General features: G+C 41.7%; 1 protein-coding gene across 2 annotated transcripts in view; it reads left to right on the top strand.

Moving 5' to 3' along the window:
* ASIC2 (acid sensing ion channel subunit 2) overlaps nt 1-17,125 on the top strand; it is a 483,092-nt gene that overhangs the window by 459,906 nt on the left and 6,061 nt on the right. For both annotated transcript variants that reach the window (XM_042476899.1, XM_042476898.1), the window contains exons 6-8: nt 2,582-2,735; nt 5,799-5,890; nt 14,081-14,160. In XM_042476899.1, the coding sequence (XP_042332833.1) occupies nt 2,582-2,735; nt 5,799-5,890; nt 14,081-14,160 (326 nt within the window). The remainder of the gene's footprint in view (nt 1-2,581; nt 2,736-5,798; nt 5,891-14,080; nt 14,161-17,125) is intronic.

Raw genomic sequence — 17,125 nt, 5'->3', positions numbered from 1 at the left:
GGGAGGAAGTGAGATCAGTCTAGGTAGGAATGTAACTGATGGGACAAGATCTGTTAGAGGGGATACATTAGATAATCCAAATGATCTGTTTCTACTATTGTTGCCTTCTGTAGTCACATTAGCTGCTGCTACACTACAGAATTTATGCAGTTTGACTCTGCTTTAAAAGTCTTAGCTCCATCCTGTGAAATCCTGGAATATGTAGTTTGTTGTGGCACCAGAGCTCTCTGAGAGAGAAAGCTAAATAACTCACAAAACTACAAATCCCAGAGTTCCATAGTATTGAACCTGGCAATTAAAGTCGTGTCAAACTGCATTAATTCTGTAGATGCAACCATAGTCTTCTTAGTAAGCATGGTTTCATTCCACTACCAGCCACAACATTGTGGTTTCAGCCACAACATTACTGCTTGTCAAGAGTATTAGAAAGAGGAGAAAGGAATTTCAAGGATGCAGCTCACACAGATTTTTGTACTTTGAATTGCAGATTTGAATTTGCATGCAACATTTCCAATCCATGTTGTCCTCTTCACATTTTTGCTTTTATATACCTGGATGCGGCTGCTCTTGAATGTAGGGAGGCTAATGCTATTGACTTGTAGTTCATCAGCCAGACTTCAGATTCAGGGTGATTGCAAGCATGGCTTTTATTGTGCAAGTGTCTTGTCTCATTGATAAAACTGTGGTGGATGTGGGTTATCCAGATGATGTTACGGTACTTTGCATTTTCTTGCTACAATTTCCATATATTCCTTTCTACAAAGAAAGGCAATTTAGGAAGAAAAGACAGCATAGTTGCATAGTATCGTTCCATTGGTAATGCTACCAGCCATCCCTCTGGAAGCACCCTTAGAAATTACAAAGCCAAGTGTGAAACATTTTGACATTTAGGCATTAAAAAATACCCCCAGATAAATGAGACCCATTTCAAGATACGAGGTCAGGTTTTATTGTTTAAAAGCTTGACACATTTCAGTCTATTAATATTTTAAGACTTTCTTCAGGAAGCTGCAAAAAATAAAGAACAATACATAAATGCATGTATACAAACATCATAAAAGATAGAATCATTCAAATAATTTTATACTGTATTATAGCCTGGGCATATAGAAAGAAAAGAATCTGGGGGGGGGGGGGGGGGGGATAAAAAATCCTCTCCCAAGCAACGCACTGGTGACTGAAAATCTGTGAATGGAAGCCTGTAGGTTCTAAATGTTAAAGGTCTGAAGAGTACAAATCTTTTTGTTTAGAGATGTAAAAGAAATTCTCTCTTTACTTTAAGAAATTCTCTCTTTACCTTGGGCATGTTCAATTCTCTCTGAAGGGTCCAGCATTTTAATTTTAAAATTATACACACACACACATTTCTAACCATCTTAGAGGTTTTTTACTTTTTCTTTAAGGTTCTTAACATCAGTAGGATGGTGTGTGCCTTCAAATCAAGTCATTTCCAATGATTCCAAGTCATCTTAGGTGACCCTAAGATGAACCTATGACAGGGTTTTCTTGGTAAGATTTGTTCAGAAGAGGCTTGTTTTTGCCTTCCTCTGAGACTGAGCGTATATGACTTGCGCAGTGTTACCCAATTTCCATGGCTGAGTGGGGATTTGAACCCTGGGCTCCAGAATCATAGTCCAATGCTCAAAACCACTACACCACACTGCTGCTCAGTAGTACCTATCTTCTCTTCATACCAAGAATTTTAAGAGTGTTTCAGAATGACCCACTAGGAGAGCACCAGCATGGTTTGACTGTTGAACTGTGACTCTGGAGACAAGCATCTGAATCCCCACTCAGCCATGGAAAGCCACTGGATGACCTTGGGCAAGTCTCACTCTATCAATCCCAGAAGAAGGCAAGGGCAAACCTCTTTCGTACAAATCTTGCCATGAAAACCCAGGGATAGTTTCACCTTAGGGTTGCCATAAGTCAGAAACAACTTGAAGGCACCCACCTCAACAAGATGGGCATAAGTCATACAATTTCTACACTTGCAAATATATTCTCCATTTTTTAAAAGAGACCTACTTAGATTTTGTTGGCAGCTACACCGAATAGCTTGAATAACACAACTGCTTTTACAAGTGATAAAACACACAAGAAACATCTTTTGCAGTTTATATGGTTTTTGAAATCTACTATTTTTGAAACACATCCACAGAATACATGCTGCACTTATTAGAGCAAGGATGAGGGAAATGCAGCATCAGGTTCCAGCCCTTTTTTCAGCTGCCAAAACCATGACTCCCTTGTCCCATTTTTTAAAATCAGGTTTAAAAAAAATCACCTGTACAGTACCCTCAAATACTGTCAAAAGTGTGAACCCCGATCATGCTTCTTTTATGGCACTGCTTATACACTGAATTGTCCAGTAGCTGACTTTACCCATCATGTCCTACAACAAAGTGATGCTTGGGTATTTGTTAAGATGGCAGTGCAGCAACATCTGGAGGGCCACATGTTTCTCATCCCTGATCTAGATGGACCTTTGATGTGATCCCTCAAGGTAGTTACTCTTTTGTCCCTGTGTAGAGGCAGTTACTTCTACAGGCAACCCATCTGTTCCCCCTTTGCCTTGCAGTGGTTCTCGGTGAAAAGGACAGTGGTTACTGTGTGTGTCAAATGCCATGCAACTTGACACGCTACAACAAGGAACTCTCCATGGTCAAGATCCCCAGCAAGACTTCAGCCAAGTATCTTGAGAAAAAGTTTAACAAGTCTGAGAAATATATCTCGTAAGTAAAGCCTGTCTAATCAGGGCTGGTGCAATCATTATGTTACATAAGCTAAGGAGAATTTCTTGCTCATGGAGCATTATGGTGCCTGTTTGCCAGGGCACAGCTGGGTTCCATGCAGCACTCAGAACTGTTTATCCAGATGGCCCAGATGTGGATGGTAATCCAAATCAGGAAAGGTTTGAGTTCCACAGCAGCAAAGAAGGATAGGCAGGTGTCTGGTTAAAGTCATGCAGAAGTCAAGAACACAGACAGGGAGAGCTATGATGTAGTGCAGCGATCAGGAAAAAACAAATGCAGGAGCAGGAGCTTGGCAAAATCCTCACACTAAAAACTAGTTGCTCAGACTACAGAGTTGGCATTGAGGCCAGGATTGTATAGAGTATGGTTCACCAGGGTTTGCCCTTAAGATCTGCTAACTGAATGTTCAGGCTGACTGATGTGGCAGTCTAGATCACGGAAAAATAATACAAGGCCTTTCAGATATCATTGGATTGCAACTCCCATTGGCCCTAGCCAGTACCAAGCTGACAGGAAAAAATAATTGGATCACATGTTCTCCATCCTTTACTTAAATTGTGCTCTTGAAACCATTGGCTCAAGTTGGCAGGTTCATAGTAGCAACAGTGTGATGGGGACATTAATTGCTGGCAGTCCAAATTCAGAATACGTGCACATGCACACATACATGCTCATTACCACTAACATTTTACACTGTTTATCAGGAGGCAAGTGAGCAGGCATGGAAAGCACAGTGTTGTCAGCTTAGGTGACCTTAGGGGAATTAAGACAGACCTTAGGAAACAGAGCTTGGAAAAGTGCTGTTCACAGAAAAAGTAAAGTTACTTCTTAAGACTGCAGTGTAACCAGTGTGGATGGCTGGCTGGGGGAATCTTGGAATTGTAGTCCAAAACAAGTAATATTCCCAAACTGCTACAAAAAGTGAGAGCAGCTGGTATCTTCCAAACTGCATCCGATTGGAAAAGGTGCAGGAAGGACAAGCAAACAATGCAGGTTTGGAGTGTCTTCCTTCTGAGGAAAGGTTATATGCTTTCGGTATAGGAAACTTCATCTCCCCTTGGCATGGGATGAGTAAAGTGCGTGCCTTCGTAAAGATGAATAGGAAGAAACATTGTTCTCTCCTTCTTTCTACTAAAACTTGGCAAACAGATCCAGAGTTGACAAAAAAAAGTGCCTCTCCATAACATGTGAATTCACTGTGGCCCTTATCACACAAGGGGTTTTGCAGCTCAGATCCAGAGTCACTCCTGGTCCAGCCATGAGAATTCACGTTATAACGTGATGTATTATCACACCTGGTTGCTTTCTATGGGGGTTGTTCTGAGGTGGATCCACAGTGAATCTGCAGTGACTCCTCATTTTTGTGAATTAGGTAACAAGTGAATTCAGAAAAATTGTTTCCAAGCTCACTTTGATTTCAATCTGAATTGGTCTGGTGTGGAATGCAACTTTGCTTCCGTCCTGGTACACCCCCCCCCCCCAAACCTCCAAGGTCCCACATTTCTCATGATGCCACACTGCAATTTTGCCAGTGCTCCCTCGCTGCCAAGGGAGAATGCCACTGGGGAAAGAGCAGAGAGCTACTGGGGAATGAATGTATTCACGTTTTAATGTGGACAGGAGACATGCTGGTGAGGAAGGGGAAAGTAGCTGTTTCCAATGCCGCTGAGGAAGGCTGCTTGTGTGACAGGAAAAAACAGACCATATATCCCATAGAAAAGGGTGCTTGTGTGCATGGAAAAACGGACCATATATCCCATAGAAAAGGGTGCTTGTGTGCATGGAAAAACAGACCATATATCCCATAGAAAAGGGTGCTTGTGTGCCTGGAAAAATGGAGCAGAGAGCCCATAGAAAAGGGTGCCTGTGTGCCTGGAAAAACGGGCTAGAAAACCCAGAAAAAGAGTGCTAGTTTGGGTGCCAAATCAGACTCAAAAGCCCATAGAAAATGAAGCTGTCATTCACGTGAAAGTGGAACCAGGAAGTGGCCCCTTTTTCACCCTGGAAATGCAAAGGTTCACAATGCGTTCAGACCCCCACTGAGCATGCACAAGGGTGCCAATTCGAATAGTTGAATCCTCATGGTATGTACTGGTGTGGTAATTCAATGTGCACTCGCTCCGCTTTGACTCAGGAATCACCACAATTGCCTTCTTCACATGAGATAATACATCACGTGAATTGCCTTGGATTTGAACTGACTGTGCTTCCCCCTCGCTTCGCAAGGGCAACAGAAGGGCTCCAGATTGGAGCCCCAGTTCCACGTGTGATAAGGCCATGTGATAACAACAGGCAATGGCTGCTGGCATCAGTGGTTTTTAAAGGGCCGTGAAATTGATAGTCTCTCAGTCCTTAAGTCCATGCAAAGCTTCTGGAGTCAGAATTAGTATACCTTTGAATACCAGTTACTGAGGGGAGCAGCTGGAGTGAGCTCTTGCCTTCCAGTCCTGCTTTTGATGTCCTGGTGACATTCACTGTAGGAGAAAGATGGTAGACTAGATACCTAGTGAGACCCAGTAAGCCTCTCCTTATAATTGTTAACTTTCTATGGGATATATGGTCCGTTTTTCCATGCACACAAGCACCCTTTTCTGTGTATTTGTATGATCCTGCTCTTCCTTCTCCAGAGAACTAGCAAAGCTCCCATTTTTACTCAGCTGGACCTTTGGGTTGATCCATGAGAGAGGGGGGAAATGCCTGTGAAGGCAGTATGGTGAGATTGCCTGGAAACCTTGAGGCAGTTTAGTGGGAAACCTGTGGCCTGTTAGGTATTACTAGCCAAAGGTTAGGAATGAAGGTAGTTGAAGCCAAACGATGCCTGGAAAGCCGCAGATTCCCCTTCCTTGAAAGAATTACATGATCTTGCTGATCGAGGTGACCTAAACCCTTCTCGTACATAACACATCCCTAAGGCTATTGACTTAGAATATTGAGTTCTCTCCATACTCATTAAAAAAAATGGCAATAGCAGCAGAAAGCTTGTTTTAATAGATGCATCTCTTCCCTTTTGACTGTCTGGTTCTCCTCCACCCCCCTTCTAAGGGAGAATATCCTTGTACTGGATATATTCTTTGAAGCTCTCAACTATGAGACCATTGAGCAGAAGAAAGCATATGAAGTGGCAGCCTTACTTGGTAAGTAAAAAAATTGGAGGGTGCACGTTTCTGTATCTCTGTATGTCAATGTGTGCTCAACATTTGGACGGAGTTTAGGCTGTTATCTGCAGCTTCAAATTCAGAATGTCAGGCCCAACTCCAGTCAGCTATGGGGTGGGTTGGAGTGAGACAGTGGTGAAGCAAGATGTGGGGGTAAAAACTAAACATTAGAAGAAAATCTATAGGCAGCAGTATGAGTTGAGTTGTTTTTGTCCCCTTTACATTCACTTTATTTTTGCATTATTTCTGTTTTGCAGAAATGCGTGTGAAAAACCTCCCGCATTTGTGGGTTTTTTCTTCTTCTAAGATCCCGTTTCTGAGTGGGATTTATCTAATGTCATAAGGTCCATAATCATAGAGTTGGAAGAGACCACAGGACCATTTAGTCCAACCCCCTGCCATGCAGGAACTCACAATCAAAGCACCCCCAAGAGATGGCCATCCAGCCTCTGTTTAAAGACCTCCAAAGAAAGAGACTCTGCCACTCTCCGAGGGAGTATGTTCCACTGTTGAACCGCTCTTACTGTCAGGAAGTTTCTCCTAATGTTTAGGTGGAATGTCTTTTCCTGTATCTTCCAGAAAAGTTTTGTGTTCTAGTTTCTGGAGTAGAAGAAAACAAGCTTGCTCCATCCTCAATATGACACCCCTTGTATGATTCTATGATGCTAAGAAAATCTATAGGCATCAGTTTGAGTTGATTAGAGTCTCCTTCTTAATCAGCCCATTGAATTAGCCTGATCATGAAGCCTCTATGGGGGCCCAGAATGTCACTAAGCCAACCACCAGGCATGCAGTGAGTACACACAATCCTCTTCCTAAAATAACAGTTCAAGATCCACTAGGGAGAGAAAGTGTTAGCATGTCTCCTTGATCTCTCTCATTCACTCTGTCTTTCTATCTCTCTCTCTTTCACTCTCTCTCACATACGTATATGCACATATATTCAACTGATACACTGGCTTTGCAGGGTGTATGGAACCTTTGACTTAGAGTTATGGTACACTTTCGGGAAGTTGCCTTTTATATTTACAAGAGGAAATTGGCGACTGAACTCCAGCCAAGGCCTTATTTGCAAGACCAAATAACATTTTATTATGCATTGTAGAAGCACATTGATTAATATGCAGCTTTGGTCCAGAATAAAGACGTTGATTATACACACACTGCTGGGCATGGATCAGCAGTTTATTTGATTAACACAATAAAAGACAAGAAGAAGAATCAGAGATAGAATGGCCAAGTGAAACAGAGGAGCATACATACAGAAGAGGCACTCAGTTTCAAATAAGGAGCTGGGAGGATGCTAGGGAATTAGCCCTGACACCCAAGACTAATGGACTGGTCTTTAATACTCTTTTCCTTTTCTGTTAGAATGGAAATCTCTTGCTTTAGATGTGGGGTTGATGCAAAGTTGCAGCATCAACTTGGTCCATGCAGAACTGCAGCATTCGGCATAAATAGCCTCACATGTGCAGCCATTCCACCAGCCTATCTAGAATGTTCTGCCAATGTGTTTGTCATGGCCAGAGCTTAGAGAAGTGACATTTTTTGTGCTGTGCCTCCCAAAATTCTCCAGTTAGTGGACCTGCTGAATTATTCATGGACATGGGTGTTTTAGTCGGGGGGGGGGGGGGGAGTAGTTTTTTCCAAGTTCTGATGTGACAATGGTATATCCAAAGTCACTTGTGCAGCAAGGTTTCTGCTGAATCCTTTGCTTCTTTGGGCATGAAGTATAGAATCAAGCAGCATCTATAATTGAGACTATTAAAAAAGAAACAAAGGAAATATTAATGATGGCAAGAATGGTAGATAATTTTGCCGTGCACCTTCAAATCATTTCTGACTTATGACAACGCTAAAACAAAACTATCACAGGGGTTTCTTGGCATGATTTGTTGAGAGGGGGTTTGCCCTTGACTTCCTCTGAAGCTGGGTGAATGTGACTTGCCAAGTGTCACCTAGTGGGTTTCCATGGCCATCCTGAGAATCGAACTTTGGTCTCCAATGCAAGGAGGTGAAGTTGAAACATGGATTTCAGTGGTGGTAGGCAAAGTCTTGTTTTAATGAGGGAGACAGGATATAGTATAAAAATGCTCTTTTCTTTGTTAGCTTGATTGTTTTTATGTCTGTGTTAGTTTATGTATGTATGTTGGTTTTTAATTTTTGAAACTATCAATAAATACTAAAGAAACCCTGCTCACCAGAGTCATAGTTCAACCCTCAAACCCATATACTACACAGCTACTCTCTTAGTCTGTCATTTTGTGCAATGAAATTGCTCTGAAACAATTTAGAAGTTGTTCTAAAATTCTTGGCATAAGAGATGATAAGTACTACTGAGAGAGCCAGTGTGACGTAGTGGTTTGAGCACTGGACTAAGACTCTGGAGACCAGGGTTCAAATCCCCACTCAGCCGTGGAAGCCCACTAGTGACACTGGGCAAGTCACATTCTCTCATCCTCAGAAGAAAGCAAAAGCAAACCCACTCTGAACAAATCTTGCCAAGAAAACAACAACAGGTTTATTGTAAGTCTGAAATGATTTGAAGGCATACAACAGTAACATAGCAGAAGCATAGACAATTTACATGAGAGTAAATCCCCTCCATTAACAAATCAGCAATTTTTCTTTTCTTTGCATCTCCGTACACTATTTTCAAGGCTTTGGCTTTGCATTTATTTGTCTTTTTAAAAATTCCAATAACTTGCCTGCCTTGTATAAATCAGACTCCAGGCATTGCCTTTTGTTTGGGTGAAAAGAAGGTGAGTTTAGTTCTGTTTGTTTGTCCTGAGTCCTTTGTAAGCAGCATGTTGTCTTGGGGATATAAGCCTCTCAGATTCCAAACAATAAGCAGAAGGACTCTTACCAGTTTGTATGTAAATTATCTGTGATACTTAACTGGCAGGGAAAGAGAGAGATTCTGCCTAATGTATTCACCTTTATGATGCCTTGTAGAGATTGTGCAGGGCCCTGAATTGGAACAACAGAAGAGAACAAGTCTAATGGTGATGTATCAAAAGAGATAAAATGGGTGAAGGCATGATAAACAAGAGGTAGATTGCTGAAAGGATGCAATCAAATTAATGGATGCATCAGAACTGGGGGGTAATGTCTGCAAACACTCTGAATTATAGGCTAAAAGTTCCCAGCCAAGGAAGTGGAGATGCGAGGCAGGCAGCAACAGACTTAAGGCTCTACATTCTAATGCATGCTTTCCTAGGAATGAATGGCACTGCATTCACTGGGCAGAGTGCTGAGCCAACAGCATGGGCTACAGCTGAAAAGGCCAATGCCATATTTCCAGCTGTATTTACAGAAGCACTGATGAGGTCTCAAAAAGACTGCTCACCATGTTCATCAGTGATATGACAAGAAATAATAGATTAAAATTGCAGAAGGTAGTTTTGGGTTATGTTGGGTTGTCACAATTCTCTTCCATAAAACCGGTGGGGGAAAGTATAAGGAACTGGGTGGGTAGCTTATCAACCCCTCCTCCCCAAAAAACCCCAAAACTCACTCACCACATTTTGATATTTAACATTTTAATATTTAACTGCTTGTTGGGGGCATTTCGCTTACAGATTGTAAACCGTTTAGAGAGTGCTGAGTTCACTATGGACTTTATCACATGGGGAGGGGGGAGTGGAGGTTTAAACTGTCATTGTCCCATGAAAGTTGTGTGACTGAGCTGAGGATTTTCACATAACATCACAATTAAAGAGGACTTATCCCCCCCCCCCCCAACCAGAATTATTGTTTTAACCTTGTTGTAGTAATATTTTATTAATTTTAAAATCTTGTTTGTGGTTTTAGATTGTGCACCGTAGGCAGGCTTTGTTTTTATTTTTGGATTGTTGTTTTCCTCCTTTGTAAAGCGCAATGTGAAGCCTATGGCGCTATATAAATAAACGTTATTATTATTATTATTATTATTATTATTATCATTATTATTATCCCAGCAATAACCAGATAATAACCAGTAACAAATCATTCATGGGGAAATCCCTTGAACGATTTGTTGCTGGTTATTACCTGATTATTGCCGGCAGAAGTCCTCTTTAATCATGACGTGTGTGAAAATCTTCCTGCGATAGCACCACTTTCCCAGGATAATGACAATTTAAAACCCTGATTTTCCCCGTGTGATAAACTCCTATGAAGCGATATAGAAATGTAAATCCAATTGCTGTTGCTAAAATACAAGGGCAGCATCTGCCTATTTCATGTGGACAGGTAAAATGTTACTGGACTCTAAAGCCCTTATCACACAGAGGCGCATACGTGGGTAAAATGTTGCTGAACTGTTGCAGAAGCGCGAAGATGGGATCATCCGTCATGCTTCTAAAACATAATTGTGGCTTCCCACTTTCCTTCCATCGATGAAGCGTTCGCAGAGAAGCCATCTTTTTAATAACAGAATATCCCGTTATTAGAAAAATGGCTTCTCCGTGAATGCTTCATCAACGGAAGGAAAGCAGGAAGCCTCAGGTATATTTTAGAAGCATGACAGATGATCCCACCTTCATGCTTCTGCAACAGTTCAACAACGTTTTACTCATGTAAGTGCCTCCGTATGATAAGGTCCTAAGTTAAACACATCCTGTACACATGTTCAGGCCCATTTCTTACTTGCTGATAAATGGGGATTAGTATTGAAAAGCCTATAATTTTTCCTTGAACAGCATTTCTTCAGTGTCTGAACATCTCTTTTAAGTCCCCACAGAAAGGAGAGAGAGGGATGTTGATTATTACGTTCCTTGCAAGAGGGTTACTTTGATATAATCAAAGAAGAGGGCACAGAGTGTACTGTACTTAAGGGGAAAGTCATCAGCCAGTACTAGGGCTTGACATGTATTAGGAAGAAGGCATAGCTTCTAGTACTTATAGCACTACTAGCCAATCCTAAAGCTTCATACATGACCTCATGTCTGAATCCTTTTCCTTTGGTGTCTGAAGTAGATACTGAGGGCCAGTGCTCAATTATTAGTGGCCACTAGAGGACATTGCTTAAGACCACTTATCAGCTTCAGGCCTTGTGCTGAAGAAGAAAAGATGCTGGTTGTTTCTTTTTTCTTCCTCCATTGTTTTCTGAATTTCACAATGTTTTTTATCATCAGCATTTTGGCTGGCATCCTGTTCAGTAGTTACAAGACTGTCAGCCTACACAGTGAGCTAAGTACTTCCGAATTCAGTCCTCTCTTCAAGCACAACTCAGAAAGTCACTCTCAGCTGTAACCCTTTTCAGCCAGGCAGTGCCCCAGCTGAAAGGTTTTCAATCTCATAGGGCACACTGAAAGAAGCAGTTGCGCAGCCCCTTGAGTTTTCTCCAGCTGCCTGTTCTCAACCCCCCACAACCAGGAGAGCACTGCAAAAATAATTTCCCAGTGCTTCAATCTGCAGCACATTGGAAGCTCTTCAGTTGTGGTGATGCCTAGCTGGAAAGATAGGTTTTGGAAGGGTGGCATCATCTGACAAAGATACAATAATGGAGCTCCATCATCATAGTTATGTCTAACGATGCACAATTTCAGCCTCTGTGTGTTACTAACATATAACCTCAAAGGGGAGCTCTGTTTGGGGAACTTCTCCAAGTCCTCTGCTACCTTCACTCAGCCTTGCCAAGAACCACATACACTTCCTCAGGCAGTTCCAAAATGTCTTGTGATAGTCCTCATTGAAGTTCCATAACCCTTTACTGCATGAAATACTGACCAGGGAAGGGTTCAAAACAAGAATGATTCAGGAGAGCCCAACAGTCAGACTTTTGGTGAACAAAACTGAAGAGTTGTTCATCGTCTTCATAAGTCAAGCATCACACATCCCTCTGAGGAATACATTCTGGAATCAAAAACAAATAGTACTTTTAGAGTATACACTTCAGTTCCCAGGAGAGATCTGAGCCTGTTTGCTATACATCAGGCCCTAGCAATAATATTAGTTACATTTCCAAGACACAACACCTCTCCATCATGGAATGTGTACAAATGATACCTGTCTACGGCAACCAGAGCAGGTTATTTCCCCGGCCCCCATGCAAGATGAGTGAGCTTTGCTTCATCCCAGCTTCACGCCTCCAGTGACATGCATATCTTTGATTTTTCCCTCTCTCCCCACCCTTGGGTATGCTCTGAGCAGGCTTTTGACAGCAGGCAGTTGTTTCAGGAAAACCAAACAAAAGCAAGGCATTAAAATTCAGGCCCTAGCCTGCTAATCTAGTTACATTCTTTATTCAGCATCTTTTTTTAAAAAAGAAAAAGGCCAGGGGATATTTTCCTATCGGCTGAAACATGGGTCCAGGCGGAGGAGGGATAGAGTGGCTTACAGTGGTTGATGGTTGTTGCATCTGCAGTCTGTGTTCTGTGCAACTTGTACTAGAGACTCTTTTCTTCCTCCTGGGATCAATCCTCTGTAGGAGGTTGTGCATTTCCAAAGTGGTGAGTGGTGAGTAGAGAGCCAGTGTGGTATAGTGATTTGAGTGTTGGACTAGGAGTCTGGAGACCAGGGTTTGAATCCTGGGTCAGCTATATAAACCCACTAGGTGACCTTTGGCAAGTCACATTCTCAGCCTCAGAGGATGGCAATAGCGAACGCCCTCTGAAGAAACTTGCCAAGAAAACCTCATGATAGTTTCACCTTAGGGTCGCCATACTCTGTAAACAACTTGAAGATACACAACAACAAAAACAACAACAACAACAACAGAATGGTGAAGGCAGACCACAAGGTTATTCAGCTTGCTTGGTAGACATGGGTGATGCAAAATCCCTTCCAACCAAGTAGGCAGGCTCAAGGATTAAGGATGGGGTGATCTTTGCCAGCCACTTTCTCCATGATCAGCTCATAAACCAATCAACTAGCATTGGAGAGAGCTTCGAACGTTAGTGAAAATAAAAATTAGCTTCATTTGTTTTAAAAAATTAATTTATCATTAACATTAGCTGGGAGAAATCTAATTTGTGGCACTGAGTATTTATTATTTCCTCCCACCCCCCGAAGCCAAATTAGGAACAATTTAATTGCAACTTCAAAATGCATTCTGTACATATTCTACTTTATGAACACCCCTCTCCCCAATAATTATTTAATGCTTTATTTTGGCTCATTATTTCCAGGGTCTTTTTGAAGATGCATGAACTGTTCCATACCATCTTTGTTCTGTTTGTAGCAATGAACAAATCTGAAAGTTTTACTTTTTACCTCATAAAATATTATTATTATTATTATTATTATTATTATTATTATTATTATTATTATTATTATTAAAGTGCACTCAGTAAATAAAGTAATCTGAAATGTAAATCTTCTGGAGCTGGCCCAGATCTTTAAGGTAAAAGTTTTTATGATAGTATTGTAACCTCACATTATCTCAAAATTGTTTCATTTTCTTTATGAAGGAATTTATGGATTATGATAGGTTTGTTTACAACAATCTGAATGAAATTCCTACCCATTCTTAATTTATGAAAAGGATTTTTTGTTAGTTTGATTTCGTTTTTCAACAAGACTGCTGAAGGTTGTTTTGTTGTTATGTGCCTTCAAGTCTACTCTGATTTATGGTGAACCTGTCATAGGATTTTTTTTTGGCAAGATTTAGACTAAGTTTGCCATTACCCTTCTTTCAGGTTGAGAGAGTGTGATTTGCTCATGTTCACCCAGTGGGTTTCTGTTCCTGAGTGAGGATTTGAACCCTTATCTCCTGGAGTCCTGTTCCATCACTCCAACTACTAGATTGCACTGGCTTTACAGTGGGAGGTTTTTGCCTATGCGTCCATTTTGCCTGCTTGGGGGGCAAGTATTTCTTCCTCTACAGCCTGCATGGAAAGGTTTTTGTTGTGGTAGTGTGCTTTCAAGTCATTTCCAATGTATGGCAAACCTAAGGTGAATCTATCAATGGGGTTTTCTGGGGCTGAGAGTGTGTTTCTCACCCAAGGACACCCATTGGATTCCCATGACTGAGCAGGGAATTGAACCCTGATCTCCAGAGCCGTAGTTCAACACTTAAACCACTATACGACAGTGGCTCTAGCATGGAAAGGTGCCAGCTACTAAAAAAAATGTTGCAAGTCAATGTGGGCTTATGGGCTCACCACCCAATCTGGATTACTTCTGGATACATACAGCATGTATGATTAAAATATCTGTTTCCATTTCCCCTCCTTTCTTCCTCAGGTGATATTGGAGGTCAGATGGGCCTTTTTATTGGTGCTAGTATCCTCACCATTCTGGAAATATTTGACTATATCTACGAGGTAAGTCCTAGTCCTTTTTTCTGTTGTGGTGACTCTCATATTGCAATGCCCAGTCTGGCCAGTTTAGCAAAAGGATGGAGAGAATGTGAGCAACCATTCATTGCATTGCCTGGCTCATCCCTCTATCTCATTCTGCACTGTATGAAGGCAAGAGGATCTCTTCTATGGGCCTTCTTTAACCCATTTGTATTTCATCTTCCTTTTGCTACAGCTTTGAGTTTTTCTGTTTAAAATGAGATGGGATGTAAATATAATAGATCATATTCTCTTTCTACCCTCTCTTTTCTCCTGTACTGGCCTTTTGCCTTACTTGTTCTGCATCCCAAATTTCTTCTTCCCAGAACACAACTCTCCTATCCCTTACTTTTATGACAGACAGAGAACACAACTTGCTGGGATTGGAAGTATATTCTCACCTCAAACACCTCAGCTGCTGACCCCCAGAGAGTTTCGTATCCCCTCTCTGCCTAAAAATACTGATGAAAAAGTAGAGCTTCACAGATTTATCTTCAAAACAAGGCACACACATGCTCCAATTCACCTTGTTTACAAGCAGATTCATACTTGCAAGTGTGTAAATCTGTTTGTAAACAAGATGCACAGGGACTGCATGATAGTTTTGAAGGGAAAAATTACACACTTCAAAGATATAGCCATGTTAGTCTGTAGAATCAGTATGTAGGAGACATCTTGTAGCACCTTTGAGATTGACAGAAATAAAGAAGTTGGCAGCAAATTAACTCTTTATTTCACTATTAAATGTAAAGCACCATCTATGGAAGGAGAGGCAGGGAATCTTTGGGGGGGCATATTCTCCTTCTCACCAAATGAGGCTTGTGTGTCTCATTCCCTGTCTGGACTGCTCAAGTTAGAGTGGTAATGAAACTACATCTCGTGTGAACAAAGGGAGCTTCTGATCTCGTCCTAGTTCACTCTACGTAGTGATCCAGAGGGCCCCATCACTACTATTGCTTTTACACACCTTAGAAGTGGATACTGGGCCAATAAAAGCTGGAAGCAGACTGTGTGAAGACCCCACTAATACTTCTTCAAAAGCAAGGAGCTCTGTGGCAAGGAATTGGGTACATGATAATCTCTGAGGCTCTGGCTTCTCCATCTTAAAATAGGCCCTGACCGACTCCTTTTGCTGTGTGCTAGTTCTGTCAGAGCAACTTAGCCAAGGATCTTGTTCAGTGCAGTGGTACATCAGTGCCTCAGCTCAGCAAATGCCAACTAGATGCTCTAGCGAAAGACACAGAACTGTCTCTTCAGAAGACTTTTCAGGCATGGTTTGAGAGGCTTTCATTGACAGCGGAAACAGGCCTGATTTATGGAACTATGCTCTCCCCCACATACACAACAGCAGCCATTACAGGCTCTTTTTTGCCATCTCTTCCTCTTGTGATCGCAACAGCCTTTCAGTACTCCTGTTTTACTTATCCCTAAGAGTACAGAGAAATGGGAAAAATAAATCACCAGGAACAGATGATATTCCAATCAAATTGCTTTAATCAACACTAACAGAATCAACACCCGTGCTAACCAACATATGTCAACAGATATGGAAAACAAAGCAATGGCCAACAAGATTGGAAATGATCAATATAACATCCCCATCCACAAAAAAGGAGATGCTAAGACTGTAGCAACTATAGGACCATAGCTCTAATCTTCCATGTTAGCAAAATCATGCTCAAAATTCTGCAACATAGACTCCAACCATACATGGAGAGAGAACTCCCAGAGGTGCAAGCAGGATTCAGGAAAGAAAGAGGTACTAGGGACCACACTGCAAGCATACAGTGGCTAATGGAGTGCACCAAGGAATTCTAAAAGAAAATCAGCATGTGCTTTATAGACGATAGCAAGGCCTTTGACTTCATAGATCACGAAAGACTATGGAACGTCCTTAAAGACATGGGAGTGCCAACACATCTGATAGTCCTAATGAAAAATCTTTACTTAGGACAGGAGACCACTGTCAGGACAGAACACAGAGAAACAGAATGGTTCCCAAATGGCAAAGGGGTCAGACAAGGCTGCATCCTCTCACCCTGTCTGTTCAACTTGTATGCAGAACATATTATACGAAAAGCAGGATTGGACATAGAAGAAGGAGGAGTGAAAAGAGTGAATATCAACAATCTAAGATACACAGACAACACCATAATACTGGCTGAAAACATCACAGACTTGGAACAACTACTAAGGAAGATCAAGGAGGAAAGTGCAAAGGCAGGCTTATTGTTGAACATAAAGAAAACAAAAATAATGGGGTCTGCAGTCAAGAAATCATAAGAAGGCTAAGAATGGGAAGGGCAGCTATGAGAGAACTAGAAAATATCCTAAAATGTAAAGACATACAACTGAGCATGAAATTTAGAATCATACAAGCCATTGTATTCCCTGTTATCATGTATGGACGTGAGAGCTGGACAGTTAAGAAAGGAGATAGGAAGAGAATTAATTCATTTGAGATGTAATGCTGGAGAAGAGTGCGGAGGTTACCATAGACAGCCAAGAAGTCAAACAAATGGATCCTAGAGCAGATCAAACCAGAAATCTCTCTGGAAGCCAAGATTACTAGACTGAGGCTGTCATACTTTGGCCACATCATGAGGAGGCACAACTCACTGGAAAAAACAATAATGCTAGGAAAAGTAGAGGGAAGCAGAAAGAGAGGAAGACCACATGATAGATGGATAGACTCTGTTAAGGAGGTATCCAGATTCCCCCAGCCAGCAATGTATCCTGGGCATTGTAATCCAAAATATTAACTTTCCCAGCTCTGATCATGTTTATGCAGCCAGCCAGGCTGCCTTTCCTTTCCCCATGCTACTTCCCACAGATGCTGGGGAGACCAGGGACACTCTACTCCACGAGGCACTCGCATCTTAGTCCACAATGCTCCCTCCTTGTTCCCACCACAGCTCAGAACCTTCCACAGCTGCCTGACAACTTATTT

The sequence above is a fragment of the Sceloporus undulatus genome, chromosome 6 (assembly GCF_019175285.1).
Source record: "Sceloporus undulatus isolate JIND9_A2432 ecotype Alabama chromosome 6, SceUnd_v1.1, whole genome shotgun sequence".
NCBI lineage: Eukaryota > Metazoa > Chordata > Lepidosauria > Squamata > Phrynosomatidae > Sceloporus > Sceloporus undulatus.
The sequence above is the reverse complement of the archived record's forward strand: the minus strand, read 5'-3'. Positions and strand labels throughout refer to the sequence as shown.